The following is a 25688-nucleotide window of genomic DNA, read 5'->3' as shown; positions in this document are numbered from 1 at the left end:
TTTGGAAAAGGAGGATGATGGTGTGGAGTCTTCCTCTTCCATGGAGGAATGGCATGGCCCAAAGCATCAAGAAAGTAAAGTACTGCTCAGTATTCATGAGCCAAGTCATGACCCATCACATGACAGAGAGACAGGTGGGTGGCTTGTACACATTCATATACAAACACACAGGAAGATAAGCCCTTGAAGTGGACCAGAGTCCACCGTTGGAAAACACCAGTTGACCCAGTTTGCCTTAGCTTCTAATTATTGACTAGAGTCAAATCTGATACCTTTTCTGTCTACCACCATTTGTTCTTTTGTTGTTGTGGTGGTTTGGTTTGGTTTGGTTTGGTTTGGTTTGGTTTGGCTTGGTTTGGCTTGGTAGGGGCGTTTTAGACCTTTTCCAGGTCTGAGCTCCAAGGGCATTTGAATAACGACCTCTGCAGAGAAAGAAGCATAAAAATGGCAAACATATTTATGATAAATCTATTAAAACATTTTCATTCTAGACCAGCCTGCAAAATGTAGCAGCCACTTATCCAAGCAAACACTGGAAAGAAAGTTTGTGGCCATAATGCTGTCATCATTTAGAGGGAAGGATACGAAGGAAGTTTGATGTGTTGCGGTTCTCGCTTTCAACATTTAGAGAAGAGAGTGTGAAAGAAATGTGACATGGTTGGGGAAGCTCTTGTATTTGCTGTTGATGTCTCCTGGCCATCAAGCCTGGCTTTGAAGTTGCTGCTGTCACTCTGTTTTGGTTTAATATAATTCTACTGTGTCACCTCAGAGTCATGACATTGAAACTTGAAAGATATTTCTCCCCTCAGTGAAATTTCTTACATTCCAGGACTCTTTAGTTGCCTCGCTAGGAGCCATCAATCATTGTTTAAATGCCCTATGCTTTTCTTTAATGCACTTAGGCATTCTAAATGAATGAATGTAGTATGCAAAAGTGCATGGTGGGGAGCTAACATAGAACTTCACTCTAGATTTAAAAAAACGTGTGACAACTGTAGTTGGACTTTCTTTTCCACCACCAACCCCAAATAATGACACAAAGACTTATTAATTATAAAAGCTCAACCTTAGCTTAAGTTTGTCCCACTAGCTCTTATAATCTTAATTAACCCATTTAATCTATGTTCTGCCATATGACCTTTCTCTGTACTGCCAATCCTGCTTTCTCTGTGTCTGGCTGGCAAATCTCCACCTCTCTTCTTCCCAGAGTCCTCTCTATGCCCAGAAATCCCACCTATACCTCCCCAACCATGTCACATTTCTTTCACACTAGTCTAGCTATTGGCTGTTCAGCTTTTTATTCCACCAATCACAGCAATACATCTTCACACAGTGTACAAATATCCCACAGCATTTCCCCTTTTTGTCTAAATAAAAGTTATATACAATAAGAACAATCAAGTAAGAATTGTCAACTAAGAATTATATTTACAATGTCCAGTGCATTTGTATTTGACAAACTTAGAGACTCTATTATCTGTCTTATCTTGATAAGTCCAAAGTTTTATTCCTAAACCATTTTCTATCATAACTTTCATTATCAACCTAAAAATATCTTTTTAGACCTTAATACATTTTCTTAGGTTAAACAACTTAAGCTTTTATGTCATTCAACCTTATATATTTTACACTTCATTTGTAAGTTTTTTTAAAATTTAGTAACAAGGAATACTGTAACTATAACTAGCTAGTCTTTAACCCCATAAAAAACTTGAGAAGGATATAATACTATCTGAATAAGCAGGAAATGCAGAGCAAACAACTTCCAGAACTGTAAAAATGACAGAAACAGTCACCCAAGTTTCCTTTGCAATGTTGGGCATTCATCTTCAGCCCACAGGCCTATTATATCTGACAGACTTTTCTGTGAAGCGGGAATTTTTGAAGGACTGTACTACCTTGTCTTGATAAAGTTCATCAGTCACCTTCTTTTGTGTCCTGTTTGTCCAATTTGGATAGCATATTGTCAGCAGTTGAGGCAAGAGCAGTTTCTTGTCCAATGGCTAAATTTGTCACAAATGAAAGCAAACTCCATATGGAAGTTTTTTGATGTCCATCATCCTTTTTTGAAGTAGATTGGTGCTGCCAGGAGCAGACATGTCTCACTGTCATGGAAAGTCTTAGGTTATTAAAACATCTTAAATTTCATATTCTGTAGGTCTCTGAAGTGTTGGAAGACCACCTATCTATCTAAAACATATCTCTGTTTAACCTTGAAAACATACCTAACATGACTACAAGTTTGATTATTGTAGATGACTAACTACTAACCTGTATTTCTTAATTATACATTACATTTTTAAAATGAGCTGCATAGGTGCAATACCTTAAACAAAAGTAGAAACACATATACAGTATAACAAAAATAACTTTAAATTTGTACCAATATAGAAAAATATCTTAAACAAGAGTAGAAACATATACAGAATACGTTCTAACAAAAATAACCTCAATCAATGTATAAAAATCAATACCAATGTAAAATATTTGAGATTAATAGTTGCTTTTCATTTTAAAGTAGAATCAATAATATGCTCTTTTATGCTTTTATTCTCATATTCCCCCCCCCTTTTTTTTTCAGAAAGAGATCCTTGAACCTAATCTCCTTTGCTAAGCTTTCTTCCTGACCATGAACAATAACAACTTGTAACCAATTCCCCTAAATGACAACAAACATCCATAACCCACCAAATTTATATTAAGGGATGCATTGGAGTAGGAGCAGTAATACAAGGAACAGAAAATGGAGTTAAAGGGCAAAGAATTGAAGCTTTTCTGGTGTTGTCATACTTTCTGGCCCTGATATCTTGCCTCAGTTCTTTTCCTAGCCATATGTCGTCCTCAGGGAGGAGCATGTGCTCCATCCCCAGAGGGAAGATCAGGGGTTAGGATGTGCAGCAGCACATAGTGACTCATGGCCCTTTATTCTCAGCTGGGTCAGAGGGTCTACATGCAGTAGGGCTTTCTAGTTTAAACTACATTTGTGAAAGAGGCTTATAAATTGTACTTACAAATGTTTGTGCGGAGGCTATAGGCAGAAGGGAATTTGCTCGAAATACAAGAAAGGATACACACAGGGAGAGAATGCCCACCCTGTGGAGTAAGCTTGGAAGAGTACTTCCCCAGCCCCTCACCCACTCCTGTCAGCAGGCCATGTGAGGGTCTAACAGCTTTTTCCTGAAGTCCATAAGCTTTACTGAAACCCAATTGCTACAGAACACAGTTCACACACTTCAGATGTACAAGCCCATGGTTTGTAGTCCCATTGCACGGCCATCACCATAGTCACATCAGACCGTATTCATCATCAGAAGAAACTCGCATGGTGGAAAATTATGTTGAAAATAGCCCTTTCACTTCTGATTTTGTTATTGAAAAATATGTAAATGTGATCTACCTAGACAATCATGTTTTCATTCTTAGCCTTGAAAAAAAATTTTAACTATTTCAAATTTCTCAAGGAAATCATTCAGTAGATGTTGAAGCAAATTATTTAAAATAGTAAACACTTATGCATGGCTTTGAAAGGAGAAATGCTGGACATTAGTACAGATACACACAGGTATTGGGGAGATTTAGTGTGTTAGTGGCATGCTTCAACATACCAAGTGTTTATTTCTTCCAGTTGTACACATAGAGTTTTCATAGGCTGAAAAGTAAAACTATGGGGCTGGAGAGACAGCTTAGCCTTTAGAGCAGTTGCTCTTTCAGAGGACCTTGCTTCAATTCCCAGCACCCACACTATGGCTCACAACCATCCATGACTGAAGTTCCAGAGGATCTAACACCCTGTTCTGACTTCCTCTGGCACCAGGCATGTACAATGGTGTTCAAATATAAATTCAACCAAACACTCATACATAACATTTAAAAAATCTAAAAGAAATAATAATCATATAAATAAACTAGTCTGCAACTGTCCTTGAAAGTTGAATGCAAGAGTAAATTGAACCTTGTGTTAGCTGGACCTTCAAATAACTGGCCATAGTGTGTTAAAACCAAGATTAAAGAACTAATAGAAGCTTTATGAACATTGACCAATCCTTTTGTGTGTGTGTGTGTGTGTGTGTGTGTGTGTGTGTGTGTGTGTGTGTGGTTTTTCAAGACAGGGTTTCTCTATAGCTTTGGAGGCTGTCCTGGAACTTGCTTTGTAGACCAGGCTAGCCTCGAACTCACAGAGATCCACTTGTCTCTGCCTCCCAAGTGCTGGGATTATAGGTGTGTGCCACCACCACTTGGCTCTTTTTGTGTTTTATATTATAACAATGTTATACAACAATAAATACTATTCTAATAATACTGTAGGTGCTTAGTTTGTAAGTAACTGAGTATATACAAATCAAGAGAGATAATTAGTGGCACCTGGGTTTTTTTTTTTTTTTTTTTTTTTTTGTAGTTATTGTGTCTGTGTGTTTGTTTGTTTTTGAGACAAAGTCTCACTATGTAGCTCTGGCTGGCCTAGAATTTGCTATGTAGACCAGGCTCATGGAGGTCCACCTGCCTCTGACTCCTGAATACTGGGAATAAAGATGTATGCCACCAAACCTAACTTTGTTTAATTTTCGATAGGAATATACTACAAAAATTTGTTTTAAAACCATTGATATAGATCAATGACCAGCAAATAACCATGTCTGATTAACATTTTTTTAAAATAGTGTTTTCTTTCAAATTTGGGTGCTATGCAACTTCTGCCCTTAAACTTAGCTCTGAAATTGAAGCCCCAGATGGACCATAGACAAGATGATAATTGTTAGTTCCCCCAAAAAATAACTTACAGAAAAGATGCATGGACTGGGATTTGACCTGCAGGCCATTGTTTATCAGTCTCTGGCTTCCATGATGGAAGGCCTTTGCTAACTGGCAGAACACCTTGAGGAAATCCCTAGGCTGGGAAGACACCGGGGATGGGAACCGAAGACCTGGGCCAGTGCTGGTGCTGTAATGACCGCTGTGAGACACTGCCCCACCCAGATCCCAGGCTACTATGCACAAAGCGGTGCTTAAATTAAAATAACCTCCTCAATTCCATCCAATTGTATACATCTGGGCCTCTAAGCTTTTAACACCTTAACACAGAAGTGGAGGTTCAGTCGGGAGTCCGCTAGGGAAGGAGTGAAATGAAAGCCTGTTCTGTAGGTAGGCAGGGTGGGAGTAAGGCAGTGGAGTACACATCCACAAGAAAGAGAACAGCAATTCCATTCACAAAGAATTGAAGGCCTAGCTTATTGCTCTTGAGAAGTCTGCCACAAACTACTGTTCTGAATGACCCAAGGATTTGTTGAGCTGAAGGCTCCTCTTGCCACTGAGATTTATGGAGCTCTTAATATTGCGTAGCTGGCCCAACTTCTTTTATTTCCTCAAGAAAGCTGCAGAATGAGTTGAAACACCTGGAGTGGAGACAGAACTAGAAAATTCTCCTCCATATACACTGCCATCCATTTAGGCCACGTTTCCACGGGGCTGGACCCTTTAGAGGGATCCTTTCTCGAGATCCGCAGAATGTCTGGTCTGCTCTTTCTCTTACTAGAAGCCATGCTTGGGTTTGTCGCATACACACCAGAGCTTCACTAATGCCCTTCATGCCCTGTGAACCCTGGCCAGACTGAGTTGTTTGCTTTTCCACGTCCACATTTCCTGACTGTACAATACTTGCATTTGCGCTCTCTGAATGAAGAAAAGGCCTCTTCCCCCTTGAAGACACCCAGCCCTAGATCTGGCTCAAGTACCACTTTCTCCATGAAGCCTTCTCTGACCCCATAGTTAAAACTGTATTATCCATCCATTTCCATCTCTATATCTGTCCCCTTTAATATTTACCACATTTGAACTTCCATTACATCTTTGCACATTTCTTGGCTCACCTACCAAATTATAATTCCATTTTAAGGCATTTGTTCCTCTTGGCTTCCTTCCTCCATGGCTTGAACAGAACAACTGTTCCGTCAGCATCTTCTTAAGGTTAGGTTTATTCTAGCCTCCTGGTATAGTGCAAAGGCAGTCCCAGCCAGCATCCCATGCCACAAGCCAAAACTCCACCTTGGTATCTGCCATATCCCCTGCCTCCGCCTCACATTCTAGGTGTCTATCTACCCCATCCTGCCCACGGTTCATTGCTCTGCTCACTCAACTGAACCAAACTGCCTTCCTTCAGAGTCAGGATCCAGATGGCCAGTGGTTTGGCTAGAGAGAGGAATGTACACAAGATTAGAAACCCATATGCTGATGCTGCTGTTGTAAATGGTCATTTGTAATTAAACTATGTGACAGTTTAATAGTCTGTTGTCTCCATTGCTACAGCAGCGGTTGCTTTCGTGTCTATTCACAAACCAGCATAAGCCTTCCGGGCTAGTCATCTTTTGGAATATAGATCTACAAGTCCAGATGAGGACTCTTCAAGATACTTTAAGTACCATACAAGAATATCTATAAGGCCCATATCGCCCTCTCAGAAGCTTAGTAGATCTCTGGCCCTTCAGCTGTCAGTGCTGCTAATTTAATCATATCCACAAACATGGTGCTTGGTTTTTAATGATACCTTGTCTGTTAAAATGAGGACATTTTCACCTTGAAGGGAGGGCATCTGCAAACATGGAAACAGGCTGTCTTTGGTTTGGCTTTTACCAAGTATAAATGAGGGTCAACTCATCTCTACCTTGTGCCGGCCCTGCCTTAAGTAAAGTTTCCCCTGACAGGACCATAACCCACCAAGAGCAGAGAAGAATCGTTGACTTCCTTTCCCAACAGCAGGGAGGCTAGACTCGGAGCTGGCTGCCAAGTCCCCTGCAAAGATACATGTCTTTTCCTTTGGGCCAAGTGTCCAGGATGTGGTCCTTCATTTTCCATTTCCTGTCTCCCCTCAAGGTTTACCTTCACTTGTAAACAAACCTTTGAAATGCTAGCCTGTGGAGGGTAGATGCAAGCCAGTGGATTCTAGATGACTTGGTGTGGGAGCTCTGGAATCAGGGAGTAGGAACCACCCCAATATGCCTTCTTGTTAGAATGACAATCACGCCTTTCACTGGTGACGCTGGGAACAGGGGCCCTGGTCTCATGTACCAGTGTATCAGAACTGTCTGGTTCCTGAGAGGAGCTGAGGGACACACAGGAAATCAAGAAGGGAGGCTGTGCCACCCGAGTGGAAAGGACAACTTGAGAAGGAGGAAATGAATAGTAAATCTTTTTCCAATTAAAACCAAGAGTGGAAGCAGAAAAGCTCTGGAGGGCACTTTTCAGGGAGGGAAAGATCATAAAAGGTCTGTTATGAAAATCCATTATCCATAAATTCCCCCACGTTAAGCACCGCCTGTCTGTCTGGCGAGGATGCTGACAGGCTCTGTAAGGACAGGGCGGCCTCCGCCTGCTGTGACCCATTTCCTCCGTGTCTGCTGTACCATTTGCCTTTGCAGGGATTCCCTTTAATTACTCACAGCCTTAGAATCTCCATTTAAGGATATCTTGTCTGAGTTTTTTCCAGTCCCTTTGTTTCTTTTGTCAAATGTTTACCCACATGATAATGGTACCATAATTGGAAGCAAAACCATATGCAATTATGGACCTATGTATTGCATCACATGAATTCTTCAAGTCTGGGAGAATGACTGAAGTTTTTAGATCACTCTGAGACTCATGTATGATGACTTCATGTCTTTTCCACGGGAAGATGGAAATGCATGTTTGACAAGAATTTACTTATTGATACACCAGTGGTCAGTTGTGGCTGCAGCCACATGGGCTCATAGAACTGTGGGAAGCTCCCTACAGCCTTCATTTAACAGGTGTTAGTCAGCTGTATAGCATATCTAGCCTTTTCTGCAAGAAAGAGAGAGATGATAAATATGCTATTGCTAGTCATAGGCACCTGGGTTTTAGTTATTTTCTCATGTTTGACTTTAAAAATTGTCTATACTTAGCCTTATTGTCCACACACTATATACATTAAAGCAAGATCCTTTGATAGGTATGACAGCCAGAGAGCATTCCCAATCTGATTCTCCCCCTCTCCTAGTTTTGTTTTGATTGCACATTTTTTAAAAGTCAAAGAGCATTTAGAGCCATGTTTTCATAATTCCCATGTTCATATTTATGATCTTTGTGTTTATTATTCATGATACTTAATAGAAAATCCTAGGTTGGGATGTAAGAAAAGCTAATGCTTATGAAAACATAGGTAGTAGTTTGTATTAGCTATGTTTATTTTGGTTGAATATTAAAGTGGAAAGTGAGTGTAGCTAATTTCCTTTTAGTTAGCTTCTCATCCACTTAATCATTTCCCCCTCTCCTTGTAATTCATTTTGACCAAAGTTTAGCTCAGGCACCAACTAAACAGTCTTGTTGGTCTTTTCCATCATCAATCCTCTCTTCCTATACCTACTGTCTCAGTTAGGGCTTTATTGCTGTGAAGAGACACCATGACCATGGCAGCACTTTTAATTGGGGTAGCTTACATTTCCAGAGGTTTAGTCCATTATCATCATGGTGTGACATGGTGACATGCAGGTAGACATGGTGCTGGAGAAAGAGCCGTGAGTCCTACATCTTGACATACAGTTAACAGGAAGTGGTCGGAACTAATTGTAGCTTGAGCATAGGAGACCTCCAAGCCCAGCCCTACAGTGACACACTTCCTCCAACAAGGCCACACCTCCTTAGAGTACCACTCCATATGAACTTATGGGTATCAATTACATTCAAACTACCACACCTACCTTTTTACATTTTGTTTTTTAAAGACTTTAATTGTGTGTGTGTGTGTACATTTGTGCAATACCTGCAGAGGCCAGAGGTGATGGATACTTCTGGTATTGCAGGGTATTGCAAGCTACCAGAAATGGGTGCTAGGAATTGAACTTGGGTCTTCTACAAGAGCAGCACATGCTCTTAACAATGGAGCCGTCTCTCCAGTCCTCATACTAACCCTTTGTAAACTTTACAAATTAAAAAGTGAATTTTTGTGCCTGAACAAACTTATTGTTTGGATATGGTAGGTTAGGTGGGGTGGAACAAAGTCATTCCTCACCATGAGAACATGAATAGATTTCAGTTTATTTCAGGAAACTGTTATGGAATGACCCTCCCAAATCTGAATTCAATGATACACATTCTTTCTTTTCAAAAGGAACATGGGAAAAGTAACAACTCCATGATAATATAAATCCAGGTTTTATCCATTTTATTTTCTACTGAATATCATAAGCCATTTACTTTTTTTTGGAAAGCATGCTCGGGTCCCATCTATCTTTATAAACTACATGGATTCCTATAAACGCCAAGGCATGATGCTGTGTGAAAGTCATCAATCATGGATTGCATATATTATTATTATATGAGGTTTTTAATGGACAGTACTTTTAAAAAGCATTATTTGGGAAGGCACACCATGGTGCTAAAACTACAAAACAAAAGCAAGAGGTCAATACAAACACTGGAAAATTCAGGCAGGGGTGATTGGGAGACAAAAGAGAGGAATGGTATTTAAGAGACGTGCATAAGCCTCTAATTAGCCTCTGGCCATATCTGAGTTGATAGGCATGTACATGTCAGTTTGTCAGTTCTATTATTACTCTTTAAAGTGCAGTTATACTATATTCATTTGCAGGCACAGCACAATTTATGATAAAAATTTTTAATCTAAAAACTAATTTCAATCTATTAGAATATTTTATTTTAAAGTTTCTAGTGACTATATGCATTGATTCATAAATACTTTGAGAATCTGTTTGTCCTAGGATAGGGCCATTTTAGAATGTTCTCAAATCTGGTGCCCTTGATTTGTTCTAACCAAAGCCAATCTGTTGGTCAGTTTACCCAGAATGCTGATGTAATGGTGCTAAGAACCAGCCTTCTGGTTGTATATAGAGGTATATAGGTGTATATAAAGGCAAGAAGAAGATCTTCTTTTTCTTCCCACTGTCTGTTGCTCTGTAGCACATAGCCTCATCATGGTCCATGGTTAGAGAAATTTGTGTAACTATGGGATACCATCTTTGTATAAAGTAAATGATGGGCTGGTGATTGACAACTGATGAGGGCATACATGTGAACGTGAAAGTTTGCAAATGTTATGGAAACCCAAGTAAATATGGTTGATATGCAAACTGTAGTGACTCAAATATATTCAAGGGACATGGGATGAAAGGAAGAGATGAACTGCTATGTACTTCTCTTCCTGGATAATTAATTGTCTTCAAAGTAACCTATCTCCTTGTGTAAATATGGCTCAACAGTGATATGATAGGTCAATAAACTCTCTCTCTATATATATATAGCACATGTTACTTTTCTAACCCCACCAAAATATTCATTTCATTCAAAGAGGCTCCCCCCCCACTCTCTCCTTTATTATTACACACAAACCTATGTTCTTTCCCATATTCTAACTGAAAATATTTTTCTTTTCTTGGGTTTTATTTCCCCCATTATAACTTAATTTCTTTCCTCTTAAGGATGCTAAGAAAAACTTCAGAATTTGACTTTATATGCATTCAACCAACAATATTTTGCCAGCACCACATATAAACAAAAATATATTTAAGATCCTGGAATGTTTCAATAAACTTCTTTTAACTTCCAAAGGTTAAACACATAGGACTCTTTTCAATGGCTCAGGATTTCCCCTCTTGATCACAGCTTGACCTCAGACTCTCTGAGAGCAAATAAGCCATTTACAGTGCTGGTGAAATGTGCATGGAGAATCTGCTTGCATTTGATATTATGAAAGAAAATCCCTGGGGTTTGGTACAAAAAACCAATAACGGATGTATGTGAGTCACGTTGCCTTCAAATAGTTGATGAGCATATTTTCAACCCACAGAAATTTTTTAACTCTTTAAATCAGATCCTGTCATAAGAACCTCATTAAGACAAGGACATTGGCAGAAGCAGAAATTAATAATAATAATAGTTGCCTAAGGATGCCCTTGGAGATTGTGAGGCCCAGGTCTCCTTCTACTAGATGTAGCCTGCATAGGAAGTCTACAGCTGTAGGAAGCTGGGAACAGGGCAGTGGCATCTCAGTGACAAACCTGAAATCCCTTTTAAGCAGTATCACTTTCTCTGAGATGACTCACACGAAAGTGGAGGTTCAGTGAGATGCAGAAATATCAGAGCTGATCTTGGGGTCCATCAACACTCTACCGGCCTTTCAAATCACTGTGAATTCACAAATGATGGATTTCCATAAGATTTATTGTTATGGGTGAGGAAATTATTCAGTCTGTTGGAATTTTAGTTGCATTGTTTTTAAGATATGGGAACATGGCAGGAACGATTAAGAAAAACAGATTACAAATTTTGATCTGAGTAAAGTATTTATAACTGATCTCATTATAATACCTTGAGCCTCTTATTTTCTGAGGCTTTTCTCATTGAAACTGTGGATTTTAAAGCTCTTAAACATGTAAGGAAATTGGCTCCCTGCCTCCAACAAAAGTGGTTACTAATTTTTCTTTTTTTTAAGTTAATAAATATATTTTGATCATATTCTTTTCCTACCCTCCTCTCCTCCCAGTTCTTCCCCACTTCCCTACCCATCTAACTTTATGTTCTTTCTCTGAGAGAGAGAGAGAGAGAGAGAGAGAGAGAGAGAGAGAGAGAGAACGAAAGGAAAAATAAAACAGACAAATTAATAATAAGAAAATCAATAAGACAAAAAAATAGAGAAACCAAAACAAAAATGCACAAAAAATATGGAGTCCTTTTTGTATAGGCCAACTCCTCCTGGGCAAGGGGCCTGTCCTGGAGTGTGGTATATGTCCCCAGTGACACTCCATTGGAGAAGAAGGATTTTCCCTTTCTCAGCAGGTATCAGTTGCAAACAGCTTCTTGGGTAGGGGTGAGGTGTGGTGTCCCCTTCCCTTCCCAGTGCTGGGATTTTGTCTGGTTTGAACCTGTGCAGGTCTTGTGCATGCTGTCAGGCTCGAGGAGAAATTGTAGGTATATTTTCCTGCTAAGAGATCAGGGTTTGTTTTATTATTGTTGTGGTTGATAAAATGCTACTGACAACATTTCATTGGAACATTAATGATACCATCCTGTGGTCTCAAATCAGGAAATCAGCAAACTGGAAAAACAAAGGGAAGCAAGAGTTAAAGTCTAAAAATAACAAAGGAAAGAGGGGCATTTAAAAAACATACTCTAGATATATTTTCTCCTTCTGCTCTTTCCTTCCTCCCTCCCTTTCTTTGTTTCCTTGGTGGTAGTGGTATAGGGTGGTGGTGGTGGTGGTGGTGGTGGTGGTGGTGGTGGTGGTGGTGGTGATGGTGGTGTAGTGTGGTGGTGATGGTGGTGTAGTGTGGTGGTGATGGTGGTGGTGGTGGTGGTGGTGGTGTTGGTGTGGTGGTGGTGGTGGTGGTGGTGGTGGTGGTGGTGGTGGTATTGGTGGTGGTGGTGGTGGAGGTGGTGGTGGTGGTGGTGGTGGTGGTGGTGGTGGTGGTGGTGGTGGTGGTGATGGTGGTGTAGTGTGGTGGTGGTGGTGTGGTGGTGGTGGTGGTGGTAGTGGTGGTGGTGTGGTGGTGGTGGTGGTGATGGTGGTGTAGTGTGGTGGTGATGGTGATGTAGTGTGGTGGTGATGGTGTAGTGTGGTGGTGATGGTGGTGTAGGGTGGTGGTGGTGGTGATGGTGGTGTAGGGTGGTGGTGGTGGTGGTGATGGTGGTGTAGTGTGGTGGTGGTGATGGTGGTATAGGGTGGTGGTGGTGGTGGTGGGGTGGTGGTGGTGGTAGTATGGTGGTGGGGTTAGTGCTGGTGGGGCTGCTACTGGTGGTGGTGGTACTGGGAGTTAAACCTATACAGCCTTATATATGCGAGGTTAAGCATCTATCACTGAGCTATATCCCTAGCCATTTTTCTTCAATTTTTATTTCGAGACCACTTCTGAATTGGTTGCCTGGACTGGCCATGATTGTATAATACCACCTCAGCCTCCCCAGTGCCTGGGAGTACAATGTGTAGCACTATTCCCAGACTATCCTGTAGATACTATGATAAGAATTTCCTCCGTGTTGTGTAAGTCATGAGCAAAAGTCAATGATGACTATAGAAGGAGGAAACAGGAGCAAGAAGACAGAGAGTATGTTGCTGAAGCCAGCTCTATCTACGGTCCCTTTCTCTCTTCTGGTGTAGATTTAGTTCTTGACGGACCGACACGAAGAAGCTGAATCCTCAATGGTTTCCCTGCTCATTGTGATGGCAAAGATTTTATTTGTTTGAACCTTTCCATCTGAAAAGCCTGGAATTTAACCAGGTCATATACGGAGGTATCAGAGTTCTGGTGTTAGAGACTCTTGGAACAGCCAGGCGTTATGAAAGAGTTTTCCTGGCATGGAGACCTTAGTTTTCTTATCAAGGCCCTGACAGCAGGGCCTTTAAGCAATGGTTCTGAGAATGGAAGAAACACCAGCCCTTTACTTTTTCATGCTATGGACACATATGTCAAGTAGCATGTAATTATTGTGAGCTTTGGGGATTGTTTGCACTAGTTTGTACATTCGAGTACGTGATAGATTCCCTCCCTTTGTCCCAAATATCTGCTGAGTCATTTTGCTCTTAGCAACACTGACCTTCCACTGGAAAGGTTCATCAAATCTCCAGGTGTTTGTGACGAGAGATGAGCAGAGGCAGTTGCCAAGAAACAAAGCACAGCACTCCACTGTAAACCCTCTCACAGCCAGCATGGCTCAGGAGCTCATGGACCCCAGATGTTTTATTTAATAGAGTGTTGCTTGGTGGACTTGGGGATTGCCAGATTTTTAAAAGTCACATTGAAATGCATTTGATTAAAACTGTATAAAATGTAGTTGAGTCCTTCTAAGTTGGTTCAGAGGACCTCAGGATCCCACAAGGCTCCCAAATCATCTGGGAAAGGTGGTTGCTTGTGTGCCGTGGACACAGTGGATTAGTTAATACTGGAATCTGCTGAAATTTCATGGAAGTAAAAATGGGTTGGTATGCCTCTTTGACCATCTGGTTAGATAGGAATTTTCTCAGTCAGCAGCATTTCAAACAAGGTTAAGGCTGATGTGTGGAAAATCAGAGCTGCTAACACTCTGTCTTTAATGTAGAACAGAGCTACTGCTATTGCAGATGGAGCAAGGCTCCTTCATCCTTGTCTGTCTTTTTGGACAAATTCTGTGTGATGGTGAAGTGGGCATACCCACATATCACTGGAATTATGTTAACTTTCTGGAGGCCAGTTTATCGGTGCTTCAAAAGCCTCCAAAGAAAGTGTCTTCAACTTCATAAACACAGAACTTCTAACTTCTGAGAGGTTTTGAAGTCCTTGTAGCACTGCTTATAGGGGCATAAAGTTAGAGAAACATATTTAATAACTAGCAGGAAAAATATTAGGGTATAGTATATCTGTATAATTACCATCTTGTATACGTGGATATCAAATACTGTTTTCATTGACGTAGTTTGTTGACGTGTTAAAATGTAGCCATGACTAAGTTTAATTAAAGAAACTGTTTGTGAAATAATACATATAACATGACTCCACTTTATTTAAAATGTATATATTTCCATACTCAAGAACATATGTATAGAATACATCAAATTTGCATTATGTCAGAGCTTGGTTGACATGATTCTAAGCAGCTGATTTTCACTTTTGTCTTTATACATTAGGTAACAGCCTAGTTTTAAAACACAAGAGTCCATTTCTTTCAGAACTAGAAGAGCAAACCACTAAGGTGTTTTGTTTTGTTTTGTTTTTTCCATAAAAAAAATATCCTAGCTGGGTCTTATGCACATACCTTTTAATCCCAGCACTTGGAAATCAAAAGCAGTTGGATCTCTGTTGAGTTTGAGGCCAGTGTGGTCTACAGAGTGAGTTCCAGGTCAGTCAGAGACACTGCCTCTGAACCCCCAAGCTGCCCCCCCCCCCCGAAAAAAAAGAAAAGAAGAAATCGAAGTTAGGGATTTAGCTCAGTGGTAGAGCGCTTGCCTAGCAAGCTCAAGGCCCTGGGTCCGATCCCCAGCTCAAAAAAAAAAGAAAAAAAGAAAGAAAGAAAGAAAGAAAGAAAGAAAGAAAGAAAGAAAGAAAGAAAGAAAGAAAGAAAAGAAGAAATCAGTCAGTGGTGGAAGTATAAAAGACAGACTGATTTTAGAAGCCATAAATTACTTGACTCTCTGAGGGCCAGTGTAGGAATCTCACAGTTGAGGAGTTTGTCATCCACACAGTTTTACTCATAAAGTCAACTGGTACATTCTTTTTTGGCTTCATGTGTATGCGGTGTGTGTGTGTGTGTGTGTGTGTGTGTGTGTGTGTGTGTGTGTGTGTGTGTACACAGATTTGTGTGTACAAGGAGACCAGATTGATGTCAAGTGTTTTCTTCAGTCACTCTCCACCTTGTAAACTGAGACAGGGTCTCTCCGTTGAACTTAGAGCTCACTGATCCAGCTGTTCTAGTTAGCTTGCTCTGGGCATTGTCCTGTCTCGGTATTTACGTGTTGCTGAGGACTGTAACACCAGTGCTCACAGTTGTGTGGCAGATGCTTTACCGAGTGTACCACTGGCCTTGTCCTACCTGATATGTCCTTCATCCAGAGACTGGGCCCGTTAGGATTGAAAATAGCATGAAACCATGATGGTGCTTTTGTTGTTGTTTTAACCTGGTAAACAACTTTAATTCCTCATTTTATTAGCAACAGTAAAAGATTATTCCCAAGTAATCTCTGGTAACTGTGTCCCAGAAGAAGGGCTTTAAGCAGTGAGTGGTTCTCCACAGATCTTCAGTTACAATAAGCAGGAAGACTTAGATCAGACAGTGGAGATGGCACATTTGCTCAGGTCACTCCTCCAATGAGAAATACAAGAGGATGGAAGGTTGGCCATGACCCAGCCATGGAAACAAAACCAGTTTATCTCCAGCTAAATGCTGTCAGCTCCCATGAAGCTTGTAGAGTCTGTAGGAGAAAGATAGTGACATCTTAAATATCCTGGAAAACTCTGGCTTGAATCTGATGGCTTTGCAAGAGGGAGAGTTTTGCTTTTAGCATGGAGATGAATGCCCTGTATGTATCTTTCCCGTCTCCTGCTTGTCTCCGAAGAAGGCTCCAAAACAGATGGTGCTTTCATAGCTGATCCCAAGATGGAGAGACCAAGTAAAAAATTCCTCTTTGATTAGATTGAGAAGCAGTTGTTAAGTACTCTTCTCTCTGCTGTGGTTGGAGCTGTCTACTAAGAAATAAGCCAAGGAAATATTAGGCCAAGAATCAGAAGGTTAAAGCCAAGCCACCAGGAAGGGCTCTCTCCTGCATCCTAACGGACTAGAAGGGAACATTTGTATCAGGTCATGTTGTTCCCCCTCACACTCAACATATCTAAAACTGAGCTTGTCTTTGCTCACAAGGCCACTCCTTAGCTGAACTCTCCTAACGACAAACAAGAAGATGCCACACTTTACCACGCTCTGTCATAAGAGCCATTATTTCTACTTCATTACCACTCTTAGGGACAAGGGAACTTAGGACAGGTTGATAAAAAGGGCCTCATATTCCTAAGAGATCAGTCCTGAAAACCAAGTCTTCTGACCATTAATTTAGTCATACGTTAATTCTACCATGCTACCCTTCCCTCCATATTTGTGGAAAATTGCCAGGCAGTTTAATAAAATATATAATAGATATATAGATAGAATATACATACTTTATTTATATTGACATTTGGCACACTGGCAGATTTTAGTGAGCATAAAGTCAGATTTTTCTGAAGTAACAAAAAGCAAATAAACAAGCCTTCAGAAGTTTTAACGTTCATAGTATTATTGAAGTAAAAAGAGGACACAGATAGAAGTACTGGATCTAAGCCCAAACATGCCTGATTTGTAGGTCTAAAATGAACAATCTACCACCAGTCACATGTGATGGACTGTTTACATATAGTTCTGATGTTTGGTTTTCTTTAATTTGAAAATGAATTTATCTTTGTAATTATGTACATAAGATGTACCACTTAGGGACATCTCTTGCTTTGGGGTTAAGGAGATTGCTCAGGGGTTAAAGTTCCCACCAAATAAGGAGGACTGAGGTTCAGATCCTACATAAGTACAGGTGGACACGGTGGCCCACCTGTAATTCCAACCTGGAGCAAGTTAGCTAGCTGGCCATCAGCAGACTCCGGTTCAACCAAGAGGCCCTGCTTCAAAGAATAGGTGGAAAGCAATCAAGAAAGACTCCTAATATTAGCCTCAGGCCTCCACAGACATGTGCACACATGCAAACACACATGCACACATGTGCACACACAGCACAGCATGCAGGTGGTGGGATATAATACATGGTTTAGTGAACAAGACGTTTTCAGGAAACAAGAACTAATACATGTTTTAGTGAACGAAAGGTGGTTGACATGCTCTCACAATGCACATACTGTGAAGCCACCTACCAATGGTCAATGATACACACATCCTGGAATAACAAAATCTGACCAAAGAAGATGTTCAGTGTCCTCAGTTTTAGTGAACAACTTTGGCTTATTAACAGCAGAGTCTTGGTTTGATAGTAATGGAACTGGATTCCAGTCTTTGTGACAGCCCTGGCTCTAGTTCACACAATGTACTGAGTCCTTTTTAATATGTGTGTTGATTATTTGGGTTCAATATTTGCTCTTTCCACTTCTAAATCTTGCATGTGATAATCAGCTCAGCATAGAAGTCCAAATATGCTAACCGACAGCCTCCAGGCAGCCTGCTTTGGTGTAGATGTTCTGGTTTGTTTGATCAGTGTAAATCATTCCCTGAGTCATTGGCTTAGTGCTTTTCAAATACTAAAAAGTTTGAAAACAAATGGGTTAGGTTTCCAAACTTGAGAATGTAGACCATACTTTTAGAACCTGGCTCATTAGTAGCCATTCAAGGCTGTTGGGCCAGGACATTAATGACAACATTTGTCAGCTGGCGTGCTCAGGAGCCTGTCTTTATGATGTTGCAGAATCGCCTACCAGAGGAATGATGATGACGAGGAAGAGGCCGCCAGGGAACGGCGCCGCCGAGCCCGGCAGGAAAGGCTGCGTCAGAAGCAGGAGGAAGAGTCCTTGGGACAGGTGACAGACCAGGTGGATGCCCATGCCCAGAACAGGTACTGTCCTCTTCTCAGTGGGGCATCTCCGCGTGGGTCTTAGCCTGCCCTGTTGAATGGAATTTGCTAGCAAATCATTGCCTTCTCAGACCAACTCAGCCATGATTGTTTGGTTGGTTGGTTTTGGTTGTGTTGAGATGGGTCTGATTAGGTATCCCAAGCTGAAACTCACTGTGTAGCCCAGGATATAGGTGGTTTTGCTTTGTTTCTTTCATTTAGTGTATGTTCAGAGGAGGTTGCTAATAGCTCCATTAACTTCAAGGGAAGTTAAAAAAAAAATCTTAAAGGGAAGCGTCATGGATGGCCTCTTCGGCTCATTTCCCAGAGTGGTCTTGCAAATACTGAAGCACAAGACAAGTTTAATAAGAAATTTAATGTTTAGGTAGAAGATAGCAACCTTGGTCTTTGGTAATTAGTTCCTAATTGGGGAGGAAGTGTTATCAAGAGATGAAGGGGCAGGTATGATCACTGGGTTTCACTCCCTTTCTTTGAATCCCAACTTAACAAAGTGTGTTCCTTCACTGTACTAAGTACAACCATAGCTCCCTTTGAAGAGGACTGCTCAGCTGCAGAAAGATGAGAGCATATGTAAAACACCCAATGCCCTGCACATAAGTACATGATACAGTGTGCTCTTGGCAGAGTCTCACAGAAAGAGGACAGAAGGGCCATTCGCTGCCTTTTTTGTTTCCAAGCTGAAGAGAGGGGGCAAAAATAGTTTTCAACATGACATTTTGAGGCCTTTCCTGAATCTGGTTATCAGTGAGTGTTCAGCAATTGTTTTAAAAGTTACAACTGATTGTTTTGTTCTGCTTGCTTCTGAAAACCTTGCTTCTGGACCAAGATAACAGTGCTGTGCAGGTCTAGCATGTCAGGCCCTGGGTTTGAGCTTCAGCCCAATAAAAAAATCAACAGCCCATACATAGGTCTTGTTTCTACTTACATTTCATTTCTGCTTTAATTTTAATATTAGCTATTTTATGAGACTACCTAAATTTGCAGATTCTTTTGCCAAGCATGATGGTGCATGGTTATCATCCTATCATTCAAAAGGTCAAAGCAGGAGAAGCAGGAAGGAATTCATGGTCAACTTGACTTTTTAGTGAGTGCAAGGCTAGCCTGAGCTACATGAGACCCTGTATCAAAAGAACTAAAACAAAGTTGTTGTTGTTTTTAATGAAATGTATTGAGGTCTGAACATGTGATTTCTTGCAGACCTATTAATTATCTACAAGTATAAAGTTCCTTCTTGGGGCTAAACAGCTAGGCACTTAACCATCTACTGATGATTGTTACCATGATCTATTTTTTAAAAAAAGCAAAGAAAGGCTCAGTATAGTCTGTTGATTTCTTAACAGTGTTTTTATCAGGCTAGCACTTTGGAATTTGTGGTACCTTTTTAAAACATCAGAACTCAGTTGATCCAAGCATCCTGTACATAGACCTGTGGACATGTCATCTGTATGTGACTAATTCACAGAGACAGTGTCCCGCAGCAACAGCAGAGGCCAAAAAGCTTAAAATCTAAGATTTCCTTGGCCATATTTTGTTGTTAAATATGAAATGTATTTTTCCAAAACCAAGTGAACTTGAACATCAGAAGAGCCAAGTTTGGTATGAACCATGAAATTTGATGGAGTTTCTAAACATTGCAAGATATACGCTTCCAGCTCTGGTCACAGTTCTGGTATCACATGACTGGTAATTCCAGCCAGGAGTAGCCAACGCCCTTGGTCTGGGCAGTGTCCAGTACTGGAAGAGTGAGGAGATGATAGACATGCTACAGTTTGGATTTTACATTTCTTTTTTTTTTTAAAGTAAACATTGGATTTAGCTAGTCTTTACCAATTGGAAAGAAGGAGAAAAGTTCTTTATTCTTGGAAACCTAGACAAAGAAGTTAGATCAGCTCGATTAGTTATGGAAATGTTGCTATGGCAATTTCAGTATTTTAACACAGTGTACTAATGCATTGTGTAAATTCTTGTGTACTAGATCAGGTGCTGTCCACCTTGTTTTTATTTTATTACTTTCATTTTTTATTATTATTTGTTTGAGACTGGGTGTTGTAGAATATTATTTTAAGGTGTGTTACTTTTGTTTATGTTGCATTTGTTTAACTCTGTGAAGCTGTGTTACTGTGCCTGTCTAAAACACCTGATGATCTAATAAAGAGCTGAATGGCCAATAGTGAGGCAGGAGAGAGAAATAGGTGGGACTGGTAGACAGAGAGAAAAAATAGAAGGAGAAATCTGGGAGGAAAAGAGGAAGTAGCCAGAGAAGGAGGAGGACTCCAGGGGCCAGCCACCCAGCTACACAGCAAGCCATTGAGTAAGAGTAAGATTTACAGAAGTAAGAGAACAGGAAAAGTCCAGAGGCAAAAGGTAGATGGGATAATTTAAGTTAAGGAAAGCTGGCAAGCAACAAGCCAAGCTAAGGTCAGGTATTTACAAGTAAGAGTAAGACTCTGTGTGTGATTTATTTGGGAGCTAGATGGTAGGCCACTCAAAACAGCAAAAACAAACAACAACAGAGTCTCACTGTGTATCCTTGGCTGTCCTGGAACTTACTATGTAAACCAGGTAGGCCTCAAACTCACAGAGATACATCTGCCTCTTTCTTCCAAATGCTGGGGTTAAAGGTGTGCACCATCACACCTGGATGTTCACCTTTTTTCGAAGACAGGGTCTTTCACCCAACCTGGAGTTCATTGATTCAGTTAGACTGGCTGGTCAGTGAGTCCGAGGGATCCATGTGTCTTTCTTTCCCCCATGACTCTGTCACCCCCTAAGCATCCAGAGCCTGCTGAACACCAACAGAGCTGGCAAGCATAGAGAATATACACTTGTTCAATTGCTTTGGTCTGGACACATCATTTATGTTCACATTTCATTGGTCACCTGGTCCTGTCTAAGTATAAAGAAGGGCAGAGGGTAGGAAATGCCATCCTTGACTGGCAATCATTACCCTATGAATTGTGGAGGACACTTAGATGTCTCCAAAGTGAAGATTGCAGGCATAAATGTCGAATCTCCACACTATACATACTCTTCCCCCTCCAAATACCTCAGGTCCCACCAATCCAGATCAGGAATGCCTAGGTGGTGTGAATATGAAACTTATGCTCACAGAATTCACTCATTCTGATTTGAGCCTTGTCATACTTGGGATCCACAGTGACCCAGATTCTGAAATCACGGTTTAAGCACAAGTAGTTTGTAAGGTAATCCCAGGGAAAATGGTGGGACTGTAGGGAAATGAGACAGGTGGACAAGGCAACTAGGTGAAGGTGGCTTTTTGGCGTAAGTGGCCACTGTGGTTATCTGGAACATAACTCTGGTAAGAGCCATGACTGTAGAATTATCCTTCAAAACAGAGAAGGACCAAAGTGTTTATATCATGACGCTCCTCAGCTTTTGTTGGGTGACATTAATACTCAAAGCTCCTACAGCAGGTTGAGGAGACACAGTGACCTGAGAAAGACTTGGTTAGGTGCAGTTGGAAGCCATACAAGCAGGCATAGAGCGGTAACATCTAGGGACATGTGAGCGGGATACTGCTGGCATCTGCCCTGGTTATGGGTGACTCTAGATGACTGGCTAACCAACAAGCTGTCTCTGGTGTTGTTCCTTCTGTCATCCAGTGTCCCTGATGAAGAGTCTAAGCCCACCACCACGAACACTCAGGTAGAAGGTGATGAGGAAGCTGCCTTACTGGAGCGCCTGGCTAGGCGAGAAGAGAGACGTCAAAAACGCCTCCAAGAAGCCCTCGAGCGTCAGAAGGAGTTTGATCCAACTATCACAGATGCCAGTCTGTCCATCCCAAGCAGAAGAATGCAAAATGACACGGCACAAAATGAAACAGCAGAGAAGGAAGAAAAAAGAGAGAGTCGCCCAGGACGATATGAGGTGGAGGAAACAGAAATAGTCACCAAGTCCTACCGGAAGAACAGCTTTCAGGATGCTGAAGACAAAAAGAAAGAAGAACAGGAGGAGGAGGAGGAAGAGCAGCTGAAGGGAGGGAGCCTTGGCGAAAATCAGGTAGAGGAGACGGTAGAAGAGAAAACACCAGAACCCCAAGAGGAAGCCGTGGTAATGGTATTGGAAAATGGGCAAGTCGGTGCAGAAGAGGCCAAAGTAGAGGGGGAGGGGGAACAAGACGCAGAGGAGATAGCCCGTCGGCAGAGGATGGAGGAGGAAGAAAGAGAGAGAGCCGAGGCAGAGAGGCTGAGGTTGGAAGCAGAAGAAAGAGAAAGAGTCCAGGCTGAGCACGACAGGAAGCTAGCAGAGGAGAGGGCAAGAGTTGAAGCTGAGCAAAAGGCAGCTGCGGAAGAGAGGGAGAGGAGGGAGGCAGAGGAGCGGGCGAGGGCTGAGGAGGAGCAGAGAAGAGCGGCGGAGGAGCAGCAGAGGGCCCGGGCAGCGGCGGAGGAGAAGGCTAGGGTAGAGGAGCAAAGGCGAAAAAAGCAGCTAGAGGAGCAAGAAACCAAGGACAAGGCGGGGAAGGGAGTGGAGAAAACAGAAAGGAAAGGAGAGAACGAGAGGAAAGCCCAAGAAGACAGACTCCAGCCAGCTGTCCAAAAGAAGCAGGTACAGTAAGCATGCACACCTACTGTGTGATGCCTGGGCACCTACTGTGTGATGCCTGGGACTCAGGAGACATGCAATGCACACCAAACTGGGGGCTGAGGCCTCGTGCACATCACCTCACGTGCTTGATCATTTGGCAAGCTGTTCATTTTTTTTTTCAGGCCATAGCAATACCCAAGCCTGAAGCAACCCAACTATGGCTAAGTATGCAATCAGCCAAATTCATGGGACAACCAGAGAGAAATCAATTGCTCTGTGCTTGGGTGTTATGGCTATAAAAAAAAAAAATGAATTAACCCAAAGATGATGAATGTGGTAAGGCTGTGTTGGCTTGTCTCTGTGTCTGCATCTGAACCTCCTCTTTCTGACATCTTTCCTGGGTGTACATGAGGCAAGAGGCCTATACTTCTCACCTCACTCTGGCTTTTGATAGTTAATTTTTTAATTATAAAATTAGGCGTGGGAGTTAATAAAGAATTAAGTTCAGACATTTAATATTAGCAAGACAAAAATATCCTTTGAAGTCAGCTGGAATAAAGGAGGGAAAGGAGACTGTTGGAACCTCTTCCCCCCGCCCCCAAAGAAAAAACCAAAAAATACCTTCAAAAGCCTGACTTGCCATCATGTTGACCCAGGTTTGATGTAGACTTGCAGGAAGTCATTCAGTGGGGGCAGCACTAGTTAACAGTTGATGGACAGTTAGGAACATGCAGTTTGCTCCTGTTTGCCGTGAGGGTAGCAAAAGTCCATGCGGCTCTAGGCAGGATAGGAATAGTAGTTGGGTCAGGAAATGTAAAATACAAACGTTTTGGGAATCTTTTACCTTCTCTACCTGCAAGGCTGCGTTAAACCCCTCCTAAGAGCTATGAAAGGAAACGGAAATGCTTGCACGTTCACTTTTCCAGAGTGAACCCTTCGTCACTGCACTGTGCTGATGTTGTTTTTCACCCCTGCTTCTCTATCAAGGGCTCATGCACATGGTTGTAATTGAGAAGATCACGGGCAGGCTGTACACACACCTGGAACACAATGCCATGTCAGATTTTAGTGAGCACAATTGGAGGCACAGGAGAAAAAAAAACAGGGTGGGGTGGGACATGCCACACATGCTGATGGGACCACTAGCACCAGGTACCGCTGGCACCAAGGGGTCCAAGTATGGCCTTAAGATGGCCACAGAGACATCACAGCCCACGCGGAGTGAGCCGAGCACCCTCTCACTCTTGCAAGCTAGCAAGGGCTTCTATTCACCTGAGTGACCTTCACCATTCTTGACAAGGAAAAGGAGGAAGAAAGGGGAGCTAAAGGACAAGCTCAAAGACAAAAGTCCCAAGACGACAAGCCTGCCTTCAAAAAGGAAGAGGTAAATGCTGTCAGTAATCCGACCTAAAGCCACACCCAGAGCAGCATCCCAGGGCTAATTGTAACTCCTCTCCCGTGGTTTTCAGTCAATGGCTCATGGGTCATGGAATGATGCGATAGTGTACAGTGTCTCATAACCAGTTAATCTGGCTGGAGACATGGCCCAGTGAGTAAAGTGCTGGTCATTCAAGCAAGAGTACTTGAGTTTGGATCCCAGCATGCACATAAAAAAAAACAAAACAAAACAAAACAAAAAACTGGGCATGGTGTAGGGGGGGGAGGTCTATAATTCCAGTTTTGGGTAGCAAAGACAGAAGGATCACTAGGGGACCCCAAGGACTCACTGGCAGCCATGCTAGCCAACCAGTGAACTCTAGCTTCAGCAAGGGACTTTGTCACAAAAATTAAGGTAGAGAGCCATAGACAACACCCAGAATCAACCTGTGCCATGCACACCCCCAAAATCAACCTGTGCCTTGCACCCAACCCCAAATCAACCTGTGTCTTGCACACACACAAACACGTACACACACACTTGAACACACACATTCAGACACACTCATACTCCACATACATGCACACACATTCCTACACACTCAAACACCACACACATGTGTATACTTGATAAACAGTAGTTTAAAAAAAAAAGAAAGAAGAAACAAAAAGACATGGAATTGAAAGCATCTGCGGGCATGCAGACAGTAGTACAGCATTCTCATACAAACTGTCTTTCTTGGTGTGTGTGTCATAGTCAAGCACGCAGGCAGCCTTGCTCCTCAGTCTTTCCAGCTTCTGGCCTCTGCAGTACGACTTTGGGTTCCATGAGCCCCTCTCTGCTTGCATTTCAATCATGAAATATTTCCAGCTGGCTTTGATGAATGCTTTAACTTTTTCAAGAAAATGTACCCTCCCCCAACCTAAATCGCAGTAGACAATTGACAAGCTGAAGATGATAAACGATTTTCAAAAGAAAAGTTTGGCCAAATACCCTGCCTTGCATTTATGAGGCACACACTCAGGGGAGCAGATGCCGGGGTGTTTGTAGGTAAGTAAATGAGGCTTCTGCACACTGAGTGTCATAGCACTCCAGCATAGAGTGCCACGCAGAAAGCCTGTCTTGTGCTATCCTTCCTGACCATACTGGCCTCAAATGACACTACAAATCGCCATGCTATCCAGTAAGTTCAAGGAGTTTGGATATGGAAAACAGAACCACCAGAGGTAGAAGTGCCTGAGTCATGTCGCCCAAGAGACTGATGAAGTGACCTGTAGCCATTGGATACTGGCCCAAATGGATTCTCGCTACATTCCTCTGTTAGAGCTTCCATTAAGAAAATCCAGAACTATAAAGAAAATTCCATGTGTAGAAAATAGATGGCCGTACTAGTAGCAGGAGGGTGGTTTTCTTCAGTGGCTTTGTAAAATTCACATAGGAAGAACGACCCTATCATTCATATAGAATGCTATGCTTCAAGACTTCTGGTCCTCTCTGCTTCTATTAGAGCTTGTGGTTGGAACATGAGCTCTGGCTAGCTAAAGGAGGGAGAGAGCACAAATGCTGATGACCCAGAAGCTGACTTTAGCTCTACCAGGCAGCTAAGGAGCCAGCTGAACACACTGCAGCATTTCTCTACAGGGGAAGAGGGTGTGAAATTTGCAACTCAGT

General features: G+C 41.9%; 1 protein-coding gene across 1 annotated transcript in view; it reads left to right on the top strand.

Moving 5' to 3' along the window:
* Cald1 (caldesmon 1) overlaps positions 1 to 25688 on the top strand; it is a 71623-nt gene that overhangs the window by 17950 nt on the left and 27985 nt on the right. Inside the window, exons 2-4 of the mRNA XM_036181446.1 lie at positions 17930 to 18076; positions 21718 to 22660; positions 23946 to 24023. Coding sequence (XP_036037339.1) covers positions 17930 to 18076; positions 21718 to 22660; positions 23946 to 24023 — 1168 coding nt within the window. The remainder of the gene's footprint in view (positions 1 to 17929; positions 18077 to 21717; positions 22661 to 23945; positions 24024 to 25688) is intronic.

Source organism: Onychomys torridus, chromosome 3 (assembly GCF_903995425.1).
Source record: "Onychomys torridus chromosome 3, mOncTor1.1, whole genome shotgun sequence".
Lineage (NCBI taxonomy): Eukaryota > Metazoa > Chordata > Mammalia > Rodentia > Cricetidae > Onychomys > Onychomys torridus.
The sequence above is the reverse complement of the archived record's forward strand: the minus strand, read 5'-3'. Positions and strand labels throughout refer to the sequence as shown.